The sequence below is a fragment of the Saccostrea cucullata genome, unplaced genomic scaffold (genome assembly GCF_032062105.1).
Source record: "Saccostrea cucullata isolate Sc308-1 unplaced genomic scaffold, CSIRO_AGI_Scuc_v1 ctg146, whole genome shotgun sequence".
Classification (NCBI taxonomy): domain Eukaryota; kingdom Metazoa; phylum Mollusca; class Bivalvia; order Ostreida; family Ostreidae; genus Saccostrea; species Saccostrea cuccullata.
The window spans coordinates 1,130,789-1,148,191 of NW_026919274.1; the positions used below are offsets into that span (position 1 = coordinate 1,130,789).

Here is a 17,403-nt window from a genome sequence, read left to right on the forward strand (position 1 = left end):
TCAAATTTAATAAAATTTATTGAAATTCAAAAGAAACAGAAAATTGATCACAATTACAAATTTCAATCACAAAAATATGTATATAAATAATTGAAATCAGGGTATAACTGCTCATCATTTATACATGAACAAGCTAAATAAAAAAGGATGAGCTTTAATCACCAGACAATCCATTTTAAAATTGTCATTTTGGGGTTAAGATTACTTCACTCAAGATGACAAAATATCCAACTTGTGAAAACAATTATCACCAAAGCATTAGAAAAGAAACATGTTGTTTAAGTATATTCCTTTCCTGACTTTGCTACGGAACTCAGGGGTTAAAATTAAATTACCGTACATATTTTGCCTTAATGGATATTCAAGGAAGATTTAGTGGAATGGAAACTTGTATAAAACATAGAAATTGCTTTATTAAATTATTATAACTATTATTAATTTTTTTAAGTATTAGATCTATGAGGAAACAATTTTCACATATTTGATACTTGAAATTGTACTTTCATGAAAAATATAGTTGTATAATACATTTATCTTGTTGAAAAAGTGTTCCTGTAATATTAGCAAGATTCTGTAATGAAATTAAATTTTTCTAACGGAATGTGCTTTAAAGATTAAAAACAAATAGCAAATCAAAATATCTTAATTTAAATGTAATCTCAATGTTTATTTGAAATAAGTATATTTTTTAAAAGTATACGCGAGTCTACATAAAAAATACAAAAAAAGTATCACTTAATTAAAGGATATTTCATTTAATTATTATTCAATTAATTCCCATATCACATAAAAATAATTTTAAAAAATTTAGGTAAAGTATAAATCAATTTAATTACATTTCATGATGTTTGAAGCAAAATCACAATCTACATATGAGTAATTTCAAAAATCAAGTTCAAATGGCAAAATTTGCAAACCCTAATTTAAGGGCCACACCAATAAAAAATTTTGTTCGTCAGACCCGCGCGCTCGTATTTAAACAAAACTAAACAAATAATATTAATTCAAAATCCCCGCACCATGGGAATTTTGTGTTTTTTTCTGTTCTATTTCCGCTCTATTAATTGTACTTTTATTCTTTTTACTCTGCAAATCAGAAAAAATACAATTGTCCGCTCAATTTTTATCACGCTCCGCCTAAAAATTTTGCCTACAAAAATGTAATAATATTATTATTTAACCGCTAGCCCGCTCGTACTTTTTTCATCAAATGTCCGATGAACAAGAAATTAAATTGGTGTGGCCTAAGTATATTCAGCTATCTTTAGCTGGACATCTAGCTTCTGGCAAAATGGGAACACACTTGTTTTTCTTAGTCAAATTCTTCTCACAATTTAGTACAAAATGTATCAACATTCAAACTATATCAAGCAAAATATCATAATTATAATGAACAACATACTGGCTTCACTCAACAGCCATATAGAATCACGGTCTGATAAAACTGAGTAGTGAGGAATAAATACATGTTAATTAAGCTATGAATATTAAGTAAATGTATGCATAAAAATCTGCATATTAAATAAACTTTTCAATACTCTCCCAGTTAAAAAAAACACATTCTGAATACATATGATGGAAAGAACAAAGGCTTTTCCACTACAACAAATCTTTTAAAGAATAACTAGACACTTTAAAGCAAGATTTCTTGGATGAGAGATTTTTACTGTGTTTAACACCCCCTCCCCCCCCCCCTTTAAATATTTTTTTTCTTTGATTTCTGCTTTTTCCCATGATCCTCAGTCAAAGAGCACTATTTTTTTTTCAAAATGCATATCACAGCAACAACACTGCTTCTGACATATTTTAAACCTTTTAACTATGAATTAGGAAAAAATAGAAATCCCAAATACAGTATAGAAAAAAATAAAACAAGACAAACAAAAGGAAATATTAATTTGGGACTAACTTAGTAAGTTTTTACATCTACAATACAGATTGAGTTTTCAAGACTTTACACTGACTGATTTCCTGTGCCATGCAGGTTCACTTATGCCTGAATTCAGAGACTGCACAGTACCGTGTACATTTGTCTGAAATATGTAAAAATTTTGCGATTTATTTCTCCTCTTTTGCTACAGAACTGGAATCCAATTCAAAACACTGCGTTTTGACACCATGTGTATTGATGCATAAGCTTACAGAATACAGTACTCTAACAAACAAAGACAAGAACATTTATATTATTTCAAATAGATTTCTGGCTCATACTTCAAACAGTTCCAACCAAAAGTGATGTCTTTCAAGTCTGAGGTATGAAATGTAATCATGCATTCAAGCACTAATCACCTAAAACCTCAAACTTGGAGCAGTCATGGTTTTATAGATATTTGGTACAGAATGATTTCAAAGATATGGTTTAGAAATTTTTAAAAATGCACACATGAACAGACCCTGAATAACAAAGATATGATTGTAACTGCAGGATCCCTGAACTGTGTTCAAAAAAGAAAGATAACTACAAGTATTTGATGATGGTGAACTGCTAACAATCTATTAGAAATTCATTTTTCCTTGTATTTGTGAGCATATTGAAACACAGTAAAAAGTAACACAGTTAAAAATTTAACCAATACCAGCAATATTAAATATCTAACAAAATAAACTCTAAGATGATCATGTACATGTAAGAAACATCTGAAAATAAATAAACTGGGACAATTAATTCACATCTACATGTACTAAACTTAATCTACAATAAATAAAATAGGAAATTTACATCAAACAAAACATGTCTCAAAACAAATGTTAATGATATAGGGGTTTCATCATATTGGGTGCTATGTCTTAACTAATTATTATACTCTACAACATAAAAGAGTGACACGCATTCACCATACAATCTATGACTACACCACAAAAATGATAATTGTTGATTAGAATTGTCTAACAACAAAGGAAAACATAATAATGCACAGGTCCACTCTGTACCACTCTGAATTTTTTTTTGTTTTATGATATAATGTCAATGCCACAAGTCTTACACAGAATTTCAGTTAAACTGACATAACTAAATCCAAAACACACAGATTTCTCTAATTATAATAAAATCATGAGTCCCGTAATATGCATAATATTTAACTTAAATGAATACATAATGCACATATTACTTCACTGATTATATATACATGTATGTCATGTAATTCTCAGTAAATAATTCAAAATTGTAAAAGACTTTCCCCTCATACCGCTCTCTCATGCTTAACAACTCTTTTAAAACCATACATTAAATTGTTGATATAAAAAGCACTTTCAACATACATAAAACCTCGTGTTTGACACATAATATGTAAGACAGTACAACAGTAAAACCTTTTTTTTCAATGTTTTCCACACTTCTTTACACTGTAAGTTATGGAGCTGGCTTAAAACTGCTTGATATTTTCTAAAATTATAATGAGCAAATGCGCTAAAAATGCTTCTATCATCTAATTGTGCTAATAAATTCATTAGTCATGGATACTGTTTTTCTCTTAGATTGTGATATGTTTGTCTATAATGAAGTAGTGTTGTGGGCTCTTTTAAATGACAACAAAGAGTTAGACCACTGGTAGTTTTATCATATAAATAATAACTCAGCTGACACACTGTGTTTTCTTTGTCAGAAACCCAGCTGACAATCAACACCCTAGTCAGCTGACAATGACAGCCCGCTGCCATCTCAGGAAATTAACATCATGACGCTGACATCATCTCTCCAGCTCCGATCACCGCATTATCACATGTGGCACCCTCCACCAATTCCAGGTCACCACCACCCTCTATCTGTACTGGAGGCACTATACTACTGTCACATATATGGTCCACTGTCTGTTTTGTAACTGAGTCATTTGGCTGAAAGCAGTCATCCGTTAAAGAATCAATACTTCTCTGTCCAACTACCAAGGACTCAGCAGCCAGAGGAGAACTTGCAGCGGCCGTATGTTCAGAATCTCGGAACTCTCTGGAAACTTCTCTAACCGAATGCCCAGAGTGATCAGAGTCAGACGACCTTACTGTGGAATCGGAACTGCTACGTTCCGTTGTGTATTCGGATTTTTCACTGAGAGTCTCAGACATCCGGACCAGTTCGTCTAGACACTGGTCGGTTGTTCCGCTGGCGTTCTCCATGCTCTCCGTGTGGCTGGCCTGGCGGGACATCTCACACATGGCACTCTCTGTTGCTGATATACCATCACTGGTAGAAACTCCTCCATCACTATTCTCCTCTACAGACGGGGTGTATACTCTCAGTTTTATCTGTGCACCATCCTCATAATATTTCTACAAAAGCCAAATGATACATATTTATACTTGTCAAAAATGAGGCATGCACACACACGTAAATAAACTGAATAATAAGCTATTTTACTACATGTATATGAACAAGCAGCTTATCAAAAGGCACACGAAACAAAATGTACATCCGAGGCACCATTCTCTTTTTGACGAATGAGCTTGTGCATGTAGTTCGTGAATTAAACTATACTGTGTTTACAGAATTTAAGTCAATGATTTTAATAGTTTTGATCAATATTACTACCAGTAAAACTCGGTTATAACAAAGTCCTTGGGACCTATGAAATTACTTCACTATATCTGTACTTCGTTATATTCATATAAGGAATTCGTTAAATTTATATAGCTAGGGATCCAAAATAACTACGCTATATCCATGAATTCGCAATATCCGAGTTCGTATTAAACAAGTTCATACTTGCCAACCTCCAGCATGTAAAAATCTGGTCATGACCAGATTTGGAAAGTAAAAAATCTGGTCATAACACGTAACGACATTCACGACATATTTACCATCATTAAATTTTATACATAATTATATATATATACAAAGTATTTGTGTATTGAGAATTCTTTTATTGAAAAAGCTTTAATTTACAATGACAAAAAATTCATACATAATTTGATTAAATTTACATGTTAAAAAAGAGAATTGAAGGTTTCATATTTCAGTATTGACCTGAAGTAAGTGTGCATTTTTTTTTTAAAAAGCCTTTCCAGCTTCTGCTAAATTTGAAAGTATACCAATTTTAGTTTTGAAGTTATTTTTCCTCTCTCTTGATTAATTAACTACTGCAATATGTATATATTAAATGTGAAGTTAGGCCTACACTGTTTTCGATCACTTTATTTTATCTAGAATGAAAGTTTTTTTTCCAAGATTACTTGATGTGTACATAAATATTGTTTCTCCTTTTCTTGGTTCAATCAGAGACGTGTTTGGTTCAATTTGTTCCTGCTGGCCCTGATAACGATATAGTTCAATCGGAAGCCATTTTAATTGACGTCAAACATTGATTTGTCAAAACAACACCCAGTTAATTGTTTACACCTGCACTGATAATTAATCCATCGGCATTGTTTACGTAGATCTAAGCTTGGGTTGTAACTGGAAGTTAAAAGTGCAACCTAATTTACGAACCAAATCCGGAAATCGGGAGATTTTCGGGTTGGTCGGCAAAAATCGGGTGAAAAGCATGACCCGCCGGGTCATAAAAAATAATCGGGTTATGGGTTGAAAAATCGGGTGTGACCCGACGAAATCGGGTGAGTTGGCAACTATGCAAGTTTTGCTGTACATGTATATTTTGAGGCTTCATGACAACTTCATTGTTTCCCTAGGTCCCCAATCTGACTCTGCCCTTCCCCCTTGTAATACCTATTGTGACTCTGCCCTTCCCCATGTGTCATGATTTGAACAATTTAAAATCTACCCTAGGATGCTTTCACATAAAGTTTTAGTTAACTGGCCCAGTGGTTCTTGAGAAGAAGATTTAAAAAAAAAAATTCTATTTATTTCAATGTAAAACTTGTATTCCAAATGATGGCCCACCCAACCCCCGGGGGTCATGATTTGTACAATTTAAAATCTACATTACCCCAGAATGATTCAACATAAGTTTCAGCTTTCCTGGCCAAGTGGTTCTTGAGAAGATTTTTGAAGTTTTCTCCAATATATTTCTATATAAAATTTTGATTCCCTATTGTAGCCTGCCCGACCCCCGGGGGGTCATGATTTGAACAATTTAGAATCTACACTGCCCAAGGATGCTTCCACATGAGTTTCAGCTTTTCTGGCCCAGTGGTTCTAGAGAAGATTTTTAAAGTTTTTCCCTATATATTTCTATGTAAAACTTAGATTCCCTATTGTGGCCCCGCCCAACTCAGGGGGTCAGGATTTGAACAATTTAGAATCTGCACTACCCCTGGATGCTCCCACATAAGTTTCAGCTTTTCTGGCCCTGTGGTTCTTTAGAAAAGATTTTTTAATGACCCTACCCTATTTTTGTCTTTTCTTGATTATCTCCCCTTGTAAGGGGACTAGGCCCTTCATTTAAACAATTCAAATTCCCCTTCACCAAAGGATGCTTTGTACCAAGTTTGAATAAAATTGGCCCAGTGGTTCTTGAGAAGAAGTCGAAAATGTGAAAAGTTAACATAGGGACGGACAGACAGACGGACGGACAACGGACAAAATGTGATCAGAAAAGCTTAATTGAGCCTTCGGCTCAGGTGAGCTAAAAATATCTCATAAGATGATGATAAATTATACTTTTCTTAAAATGTGTTGTTTTTTTTCTTTTGTTTGTTTTTCCCAGACAGAAAAATAGGTTTTTGATTTAAACTTTTGAATTAAGGGTGGACACTTAACATAGAAAAAAGTTGGAATGGCCTAACTACAAGATTTGAAAGATGGTAGCCTGACACTTTTCAATCAGAAAATTTCCCTTGACCTTTTTCAGATCTGACAGGTAAGCCAGTAAAAATACTTTTTTTTTACTTGCCTTTCTAGCCTCGAGCTGTTCTAGAGATGCTGGAATTTCAGATATATTTGACGGGGCATTCAGGTTAAGAGAGGCAAACTGGGAAAAAATCTGTGGTGGGTGAGTCAACGACTTCATCTGAAATTAGAACTAAAAATTTAAATATGTTGAAAAATTAAAAGAATGGGTGGACTTAACGCCCTATTTTGGATCTTTTAACGACTCCTCTGCCAAGCTGTAAATGAAGTGAATCCAAAATATAATACAAGCAATAGAAAGAGCTATGCATACATGGTTATATTAGGTAGAACATTTGTACAAAAGCAATGCCCTGTTGCCATGAATCAAAATTGAAGAAACGATACATTAGTGTCGTCTTCCGGAATTTGACATGTACCCGGAGTTGTTTTTAGGTCATGTAATCAAAATTAATAGGAGGCGTGCTATCGATTGGTGTCATTGTTGACATCTCTCTCTCTATCCCTCTCTCTCTCCAAAAATTCAAATACGTATTTGGCATATATTACAGCAAAGTCAATATGAAATTTTTCAAAAAATCTTTAGTTTACCTCGAAAAGAGTGTTTTAAATTCACATCTGTACTATGAATACATGGTAAAGATATCAGCGGTTTATATGATAGAAAAAAATAAACATTTTAGGAACTTTAAATTATGCATTTTTTTCTGGCCAGTTTTTAAAGTCCACCCATTCTTTGTCAAACATATGGCATTTCAAATAAATACATGCATATCATTGAAATTTCTTTACACAAAAATGATGGCTTAAAATAAACATATATGCTAAAGTGATTTAATACTATACTAAAATTTTATCATTATAAAATCAAATATCATTTTCTAAAAATAATATTGACATCAGAGAAGAAAAACAAGAGAAAATTGATCAATGTGTGAATATATAAATGGTTTCTGTCTACCTAACACCTGTTCCACTGTATGTGTTAATCTATGTTAATTTCTTTGTTATTCACTCTCCTGACAATAACCGTAAAGTGAACTGAACAAATAAAGGAAAACCTGGTCAGATGGCACTCACCACTGACTGTTTACGGCCTTTCTTGCTCGGTCTTTTGCATCGCCTCAACCGACGATCTGGAAATTCTTCATCCTCCTCTTTCTTCAGAAGGACATATTTCCCATCTTCTAGTTCATTAGATATGGCAGCTAAAATTATAAATAATAAAGTCTGAAGAACGTCATAAAATGTCAATTTTATCAATAACAGATGACTGGTATTTACTATAAAGAGTGAAAGACCTGATAATTATTAAAACAAATCAATTCAGAAGAACTATTTTATGAGTAATGATAATTTTTCTGTATGTGAAGAAGTTTGAATCTTTTCAGTTTTCACATGATTATGGCAATAGTGCAACTTTCTTGTACAGTTTGTAAAATACATTTGAAACCCAATCTCATAGAACTGCCATTGTAAGCACATGCACGTCTCTGCCTCTATTCACCGTATTAAACACAGAAACATAAAATAATAGAGCTCTACAATCTTACTGAGCATCACAAACATAACATACAGTTAATAAAACAATCAATATAAAATCATATTCTCTATTTATGTGCTCTGTGCTTCAAATTGGAAATTTTACTACATGCATATACCAAACATTCCTTGAATTTATCACTTAAGGAGATTGAATTTTTTTTAAAAATACAAAATTTGTTTTTTTGAGAAGGATTAATTATCACAATGTACTTGCCTTTAAGATATTGAATGTACACTATATGTAAATTCTTTGGTGGTTGCTATTTTATTATGTGGCACAGTGCACAGGTACATATAATTTAAGTGGGAGGCTATATGGGTAAGGTATAGGCAACCAAAAGCAATAAAAATATGACATTGCTCACAAATACATGTACACATATTTTATGCTCTGCATGAAAAATTTGTCTAGTTACCCAGTTAGTATGTTAATTTGCTTTCTGTCTGATTTTTGAATTAGAGAGCATGCATAAATATTGACCACCCCCCCCCCCCCCCAAGGACAATTTATTCCCTGCTTTGTTTTTGTTTTTATCCCCTCTCTTTTTTTTTCATTATCTTCAGGCATAAGAGACAAAATTAAAACCAGAGATATTCTTACAAAAGGCAGGTGTGTATATTCCTAATGATACACTTTGAGCAATTTTGAAATGGGACAATCTCATTTTAAAATTTAAATATGTTGCAAAATAAGGTGTACAGCAACATAAGTTATACAATACTATACTGTAAACCAACGTTAAGGCGTTAAGTACCAGTTCGCAGCGAGAAATATTCACGATGATGAGGCTGTCGCGAAATATGCGAATAAAAGTTGGTTTACAGTACTGGTAGTCCCTTAACTAAGATCAACAGACAAATTTCATCAGAGTAAATGAGCCTTGAAATGAATCTCAAGTAAGGTACATGTATGTAAAGACTTTGATTAATGCTGAACAAAACAAAAGGACAACTAAAACAGTTGTACATTTCATCACGGGTTAAAAATGATATAAAAGTAACATGAGTAACCTGCCTCTAAATAACATCTAATTAAATTAATAAAACCGCAGTTACCTGGTGATTCCCCAATTCCTTAATAAAAAGTACAGTAGAGTTATAAAATTTTATTCCACCAGTGTTTCCATTATTCTAAATTCCATTTCTTCCAAATGTTTTCAGATTGATTAAACTTGCTATCAATTCTGATAATGTCCAATAAATACACTGATTGTATACATGTACTAACTGAATCCATCTTTTTTTTCCAAAATATTTCCTTACATACACATTAATACATTATTATAAATTTTGTACAAACATCTCTTGTCAAGGTTTGTATCTTAACTTTTTACTCCATATAATTTCATCATTACAGAACTGTACTGCTATCCTACCTTTGATGAGGGACCAGCCAGACGCCCGGGGGGAGGGCTCAGTGTCCTCCGTTGTCTCATCCGAGGCCGTGTTAAACTTCTTCAGATAGTTAATCAGGGTGTTACACAGGTTCACCTCATCTTCAAATGGCTTCCGGGCTGTTCCATAAACCTCCCTAAAATAGTCCATGGTACGTTATTATTCCAAGGTACATGTTTTGTGAATTTTTCTTTGCCATATACATGTAAATTAATAATATTTCTGAGCTTGTATATTATAAGGATATCCTTTCAGTCTCTGTAGTGTAACAAAGTGGATGTATCAAAACAGAGTTATACAAATATATTGTTTTTTATCATATCTGACATTACAGCTATGCTGTTCTTAAATTGCCCAGAGTTTAATACAGACTTTAATTCTCCAATGTTTATGAAATGCCAAGTGATATCTTATGAATTTTTAAAAATCTTCATTATGAATACATAAAACGTCTCTACATGGTTCCAAACTTTCAGTACTTACAGATCTTGCTGGAATGACTCCATGGTGTTTCTTCTCTCCTGTTTTTTGATGAAGCCCTCCTGCCTCTTGACTTTAATCTCCTCCTGTTTGACGTCCTGGTATTCTTTCTCCAAGGCTTTATAATCCTGGACCATTCTCCGCTTTATTTCATGCATTTCATCCAGCTCTATAAATGTGTACAGGTATTTTGTGACTTTTCACCAAGAAGCCTCAATAATATTCAATGAGCAATAAACATTGAAAAAAAAAATCCATAAAAAAAATGTCTTGAAAACTTTTATTTCCTACTCTGGATGAGCTACTGACATGTTCATCGTAATATATTTTTTTGTAAAGGGAGGGGAGCTGTTTAAAAAGCAACATCCTTAATACAATCATTATATCATTATAATCTATAATACAGCATCAATATAACAAATCTTTACCTCTCTTGACCTGGTCCAGTTTCAGTTTCCTGTCATGGTTACTTCTTCTGATGCTGTCCTCTTCTATCCTTATCCGGTTTACAACCTTCTGTAATCTCTGAAATAGAATTTAATTACTTTACCAAATGACCTTTAATAACTTCGAACAAAAAAAAAAAAAAAACTGCAAAACACTAATATTCTTATAAGTACTAATAAATTGTAACTTACATCCCTTTCCTCCCGTAACTGCCTCTGCCTTTCTCGAACATCATCCATTTCTTTCTTCTGAGCCACATATTGACTATTAAAAAGAATACCAAATACATGTACGTTACATAAAGTAAGCCTATTTATCCTGTCAATTCCTTTTATCTTTTTTTTCTTAAATTTGTCACATTTATTTTGTAATCTTCACAACTCAATATTGAATCAATAATGATTTATGTCTCAATCATCAGAGAGTTTACTATTTAGTTTCTTTATAGGAATTAACTCCTTGAGTTAAAATTGAGGACAAGCAAACAATGGTCAGCTGATTCATTCTCTGTGTCAAATCAATATTAAGAGTCATTAAAAATACAGTACTGCTATCACAGTAAGAGAAACATGGATTACTTCCCATTTAAAAGATACCCCGGTACCTACACAAGAACTTTCTTGGAGCGCTGGAGCTTGTCTATTTCTGCTACAATTTTCTTCTCCTCTGACAGCTTAAAGTTGGTCCTCTTCAACTGATATTCTAGTTTCCTACAAAGTATAGCATTTTTAACATAAGTTAGGAGTTTTTATTAAATTAATCTAATGGTAGCCTTTAGTTTCTTGACAACGAATACCAAGCACTCTTGGAAGTTTTGAAACCTTTGACCTCAAAATCTAACTCTGATATCTTGACATCCCCAATATCTAGCCATTTTCAGATAGTTCAATCCATGTTAAAATACTTCAGTTTGAGCTTGTATTTGTTTTTTTCCCATGCATACCAACAATAACTAACTAGTATTTATCTGTATTAAACAAATACATGTAATGGCAGCAACTTACCCGACAGCATCGTCAATCTTCTTCTCGTTTTTATACACTAGGTTTGCCTGTAACCTATCCAAGGCAGCCCTCTGTAAAATGAAACATATTATATGATAATATTCAAAATCATTCTATCCATATCTAATTTGAATTTGCGTCCTATCTGAAATATAACCAACAGTTCCAGGAGGCTTACCCTCTTTGTAACATCTGCAGTGAGAGCTCGGATCTCCGTATCTATTGTCTTCAATGTGTTGATGATCTCGATTTTCTCGCTCCTTTTACTTGCTATGTCACCTTTCTGACTTGGTTGCAGTTTTTTCTGTAAATTTCATAAAGGTCAAAACATTCAGTAATACGATATCTTTAAAAACTCGAATACTACTGCTTTATTGCTTTTTACTTCCTCAATTATATGTTAAACAAGCATGTATCATTTCATAATAGATGTATCTAAAGCTATAACTTCCTACCATTTCATTCTCCAAGTCCCGTATTCTGCTGCTGAGCTGTTCTAAGTCTTCTTCAAATCTCTTCTTATTTGGAGGCTTAACCTTCTTAACAGCAACTAAATGAGAGAGCACAATATACCTTATGTTCAGAGTCTAGTATATTTAATGTTTATTTGTTAATGGTGCAATAAAAAAGTAAATTTAAATAGGGATTATACATACTGCAGATCACCAAATTTTTCACGACACCTTATTTTCGCGAGATTATCATTGACTCTTTGTAAGCGCGATATAATTTTCACGAATAGTTGTTATTCCTCTATACAATCGTAAGGAATACTTTTAAACGCGAGAATTTAATTTTCGCGAACACATTGTCTCGCGTAAAATAAAGTTCTCAGGAATAAAAAGTGATTTACAGTATTGATCACAGTAAATGCATAAACAGATAATTAAATGTAATAATGAAGAACATTTTAAAAAATGTCTCTTTTATATCTTAATATTGAGTTGACATTCAGGTTCCCTTTTCCTTTTTGTTTATAAAGTGATCATGAAAAATCAAGCACATGCAATAATGTTATTGGCCCCTGTGACTCAAGTGACCTTAAAAGTCACAGCACCAGTAAATGTGTACTACAACACAGTCTATAAAATGGGCAATAAAATCCACAAAATATTTTTAAAATGATTGATATGTTTTATTTCTTTATTTCTTTATAACTGTCTGTACAATGAATCCACACCCAACATGTTTGTATAAAAATTTTTCCATAAAATAAACATTAAAGGTCAATGGACTGTTCAGTCATTCACAGTGTTTGAATAAATGCATTACAACTTTGTTTTCAAAGAATGTTACATGCTTAACACCATGCACTCTCATCAAATGCATGTATATAGTATTTATACTTATCAATATAATCATGCTCAAGTACTGTTTGCTCCAGTCATTTAATTTCTACAAGGGGATTAATTTACACAAGTATTTTGTTTACATTGACATCGTTTAAATTTTTATAATGTTTATATATAAGCATGCATGAAATTCATAATGATTCATACCTTTGCTTTTATATTGTCCCTTTATCTTTGTTTTTATTTTAACAATGAGACTCATGCCTTACTAATTCATGTTTTAAGTTATATTTTTAAACATTAAGTCTGTGCATACTATGCATGTTTACACCTCATGACCCAACTCTCAATGAACTGATGATCTTAAGCAATACATAACACTGAATCCTTTAGCTCTCTTTAACACCGGATGCAACAAAGCTTCAGACTAACATATACATTGGTCCAAAGTCCTCCATTAAAACAGAACACAATAAAGCTCTAAACTAATACACTGAATATTCCTTTCCCTGCACTCTTACATTAAATGCTACATATTCCCAAAAGTACATGTATAAACTATTATTGATATACCATTACATAATCTGCCATGCTACCTGGTAATGCTTTAAGGTTCAACATCTAGTAATGATTTTCAAAAGAAATGTAAGTTAAAATACAAACAATTTCAGTATACCTTATGGTGCAAAATTTGAGATGAACGCTTTTAAAGGGAAAAAAAACATAAACACTGTATTGCAATCAAAGTTATCTCCCTTATCATACAGTTAATGAACCTTAAGCTGTCCCTGTCTAAAAATGTGAACAACTCTGCATGTTTACATTTTAATTCATTTTTCAGGATATCTAGTGGGAGCTGAGAGAAAAAATGGAAATGCCTATAGAAGGATTACTCCTTTTCCTGAGCAGCCTATAATAAATGCCATTATATGATAATTGATGCAAAGGTGTGTGACTTATTTAGGTTACAGAAGGTTGTAAATTCAGACATTCCAGAGAATTTGTACAATAAAGCATGCTTATAGCAAACATGCTTTTAATGAATTGACACTTACAGCAACGTGATTTTTTATTACCTGTGACTTTAAAACATATTGTAAACTTAATGCATAAAAACAAATTACAGTTATTGATGAAGCACTTTGTATTATAAGCATGTTTTACTGTATGTCATGTGTAGGGTTTTTTTTTTCAGAGAAATTCTTACTGAATCTGATATCCCATACCTAAGTTCTAAAGACTGCATCATTTTTATACCTGAAACTTAAACCTGCCTGGTCATTTTTGGGAGAATTTGACTGAACCTGATCAAATATGCAACAAAACACTCTGTACAAAGAATTGATTTAATAATGGATGAAAAACGTAAAATTGGAATGTGCATATTTTTAGAAATTTAAGTTGTTTTAGGAATAAGTTTGACTGGCATCAACATGATCAACAAGACAAAGAAATTCAGCTGGTGCTCTGTGAATCCCCCCCCACCAAAAAATTAAATTCATTTTCAAAACATGTATATGGTAAAGCACTGTAACCTTTTTCAACAAAGTATTGCATATAATAAACAGCAGTGAAGTTCATTAAAAGTTTATATTAAAGAAAATTCCTTCAGTTTATGTTTTAATTTGTCACATATCATAAGACATGTTCCCCATTATATACAATTATCACACAATTTATTTAACAACAAAAGTCAATCTTGTTAATATAAGTATTTATTGCCAGGGGGTATATTCATCATCATGCAATAAAATTCAATTTAATTGAAGTATCAGATATTTATCCCAAATGAATGATGTTTACCCCTATATCCTGTGGATATGACTCATTGGATATTTTTTGATATCCCAAAGTAGTGACATCACAATGGGTTTTAAAGAGTGTTTTGCAGCAGCTGAGGTAAAAGTTCAGATTTGAGTAGAAGGGACGTAGTAACGGTTCAGAAAATAAAGTTTTCATTTTGAGAATTTAAATAAAACATCTTTATATATATCAAAGGATAATAAAGATTAAGGACATTGTAGAAAGTACTATTTTGCTGACACAAATTTCTATCCATTTTATTCAACAGAACAAGTGTTAAATGTAACAAAAAATAACAAAGTAATAAACTTCTTGTTTAAAATAAAATAAATATAGTTATTGACTAGAGTTATCTTGTTTCAAACAATTGAAACATTCAAAACGTGAAGTATTCCCACACTTGTGATTTGGTTTTCCTTCCACATGTGTATGCCATGTTTAACTGGTTATACAGGTCTTCAATGTTACCTGTATTTTCATTGGTTAAAGAACCCTTCATTGAAATAAACAACCAATCACAACGCGTGTTGCAAGCAAATTAGTATTATATAAAAGATAAAAAAAAACCGAACCGAATTTCGGAAAACCTGACTCGAACCGAACCGAATGCCATTTCGGAGCGGTTAACCGAGTTTTCGGTTAACCGTGACAGCCCTAGGACGCAGCTAGCCTCAGGACCAGGAGGTTTCCAATCCTGATAACAGATGACCTAAAATTCCATATCGGAGTAGATGGGACCCAAGGAAATGAAACCTCGACAGACATTGTTTTTATCAGTTGTTACATTGTTTAATTATTAAATGTTGTAATGCTACATACCTGTAATATTAAAAGAGTGTTTTGCAGTAGGATGTGATTTTTATCCAACTTGTTGTGTGATTTTATCCCCTCACCATGGATCGGGGATAAAAAGAAAAACACAATCGTATGTATATATAACATAAACATATTCTCTCAATAAGCATCCCAACCGAGGTGCTTAAAAATATTGCAAAAATAAGTGATTAATTTAATAATTGATAGTCATATTGACTTCAGATAATCTGACTGTGTCTGACACAACTCAACTTATTCAAGTGTACCTGGAAATAGGAAATGGGAGAATATGTGGGTGGACCAGGACCCCTGACCCCTGCATCACTAGTCAGGTGCTCTACTGACTGAGCTACCCAGGCTGATATCCACCACCCAAACCATTCCCAACACAAGTTTATGTCCTAACCCTATCCATCAAAAGTTTTGTGTGTAAAATAAATTATCTTAAAAGATTGTGTCAATCAATCTTTTTCTGCTCACATAGATCAATGACATGGTCAATATCACTGAAAATGTTCTGATTTAAAATCAATTTTGCATGTACCGGTAGGTCTGATGGGTTTTGGAAACTCTGATAAGATCATAATTTAATGAGGGGAGGGGGGTCCTTTAATCTAGATAATCAAGAAATATTCTGGGTTAGAAGGGGGGGGGGGTGGATAGAAAAAATTAAATAAACTTCCTACAGTACTCTAGTTTTTGAAGGAAGATTTTACCAAAGAGTCCTGTTACAGTGAAGAATCTTTCTAAATTTTGCAAATTTATGCAAGATAACTTTTTTCATGGCCAATTTGCAAGAAATGAATGAACTAAGCTGGGTTTGCATTCCCACTCTTCATCTGACACAGATAAAAATCATATAAGGTTGTAAATAACTCTAAAAGAAATTATCCCAAAAATGCAAAGTATTCCCTTGCACTTCAAAATATTTCACATACTCAGGTGAAAAAAAAAATCAATACAAATTAAAGCTCCTATAGTTCTTCGGGAAAACTGGGTGTAGGTTCTTTATGTGTGTAATCAATAACCTAACTCCAACATGTCCAAGGTGCATTTAAGTCACAGGTTTCTATGCAACTTAAGCAATGGGGCCATAGACAAACACCTGTCGTCATCTTCATTAAGAAATGACTGAGGATGTCCTTTTTCCTCTTCATTACATATGCTTATGCAATACCCTACATGTATATATAGGTAATGCAACATGAACAATAGATGTCTTAAGCCAAGGTTATCATAAATTTATATTTAAGCACATTCATAATTAATGCATTTGACAAAGCAAAAGTGTTTTCAATGGTACTTTAAGTAATGGTCAGATGTATAAAATTAGCCATGATGCTTTGTGACAGAAACCTCATGGTCTCCAATGACTCATGTTTTTTGGCATACACCCATTCTTCTTTCATACAGACTTCCTAGACCCCCTGTCTATGCCTTGCATTGCCCGATTTTACCTTGTGTATCCTCCTCTGTTTCCTCAGGAATGGCTTCTGCTGGTTCCTCCATTGTTTCTGCAAACACTATTCCACAAGTAGCAGCAAGACACGTTAGTTGCAACAATTGTTTACTTGAGAAACATACGTATTACTATCATCCATGTTATGTGTTACCACGTGATTGAAAACGTCATTCCGATCAAAGTCCTTGTTAATCTGGTGCCCGTCTCCTATTGTTAGGCTGAATGTTTTTCGCTGAGAACCAACAAAAGACAAAAGGAGCGGATTTTGCGGCGTGGCCGCTGTACAGTGGCGTTACATATTTGTCCCCCGCTTTCGCGAAAGCAGGGGGACATTAAATATTAATGATTAATCTCATTTGTCTTTCAGGCTGTTCGTGGCTATAACTTTTAAATGAGAAGAGATAACGGTAGGGCTTTCAT

At 33.0% G+C, this 17,403-nt stretch overlaps 1 protein-coding gene across 2 annotated transcripts; it reads right to left on the reverse strand.

Annotated features, from left to right (window-relative positions):
* Positions 1 to 1,315: 1,315 nt before the first annotated feature.
* LOC134228556 (trichohyalin-like) lies at positions 1,316 to 17,150 on the reverse strand. Of its 2 annotated transcripts, XM_062710211.1 has the most exons (13): positions 16,979 to 17,150; positions 12,066 to 12,160; positions 11,789 to 11,914; positions 11,611 to 11,681; positions 11,215 to 11,316; positions 10,798 to 10,870; positions 10,588 to 10,684; positions 10,163 to 10,328; positions 9,661 to 9,815; positions 9,341 to 9,358; positions 7,820 to 7,947; positions 6,783 to 6,899; positions 1,316 to 4,263 (listed from the first exon to the last, which is right to left on the reverse strand). In XM_062710211.1, exons 1-13 carry the CDS (start codon positions 17,028 to 17,030, stop codon positions 3,676 to 3,678), a joined length of 1,788 nt encoding a protein of 595 aa, XP_062566195.1. In that variant the 5' UTR covers positions 17,031 to 17,150; the 3' UTR covers positions 1,316 to 3,675. The 2 variants fall into 2 exon arrangements, with proteins under 2 accessions (XP_062566195.1, XP_062566204.1); XM_062710220.1 differs by lacking the exon at positions 9,341 to 9,358.
* Positions 17,151 to 17,403: the final 253 nt, after the last annotated feature.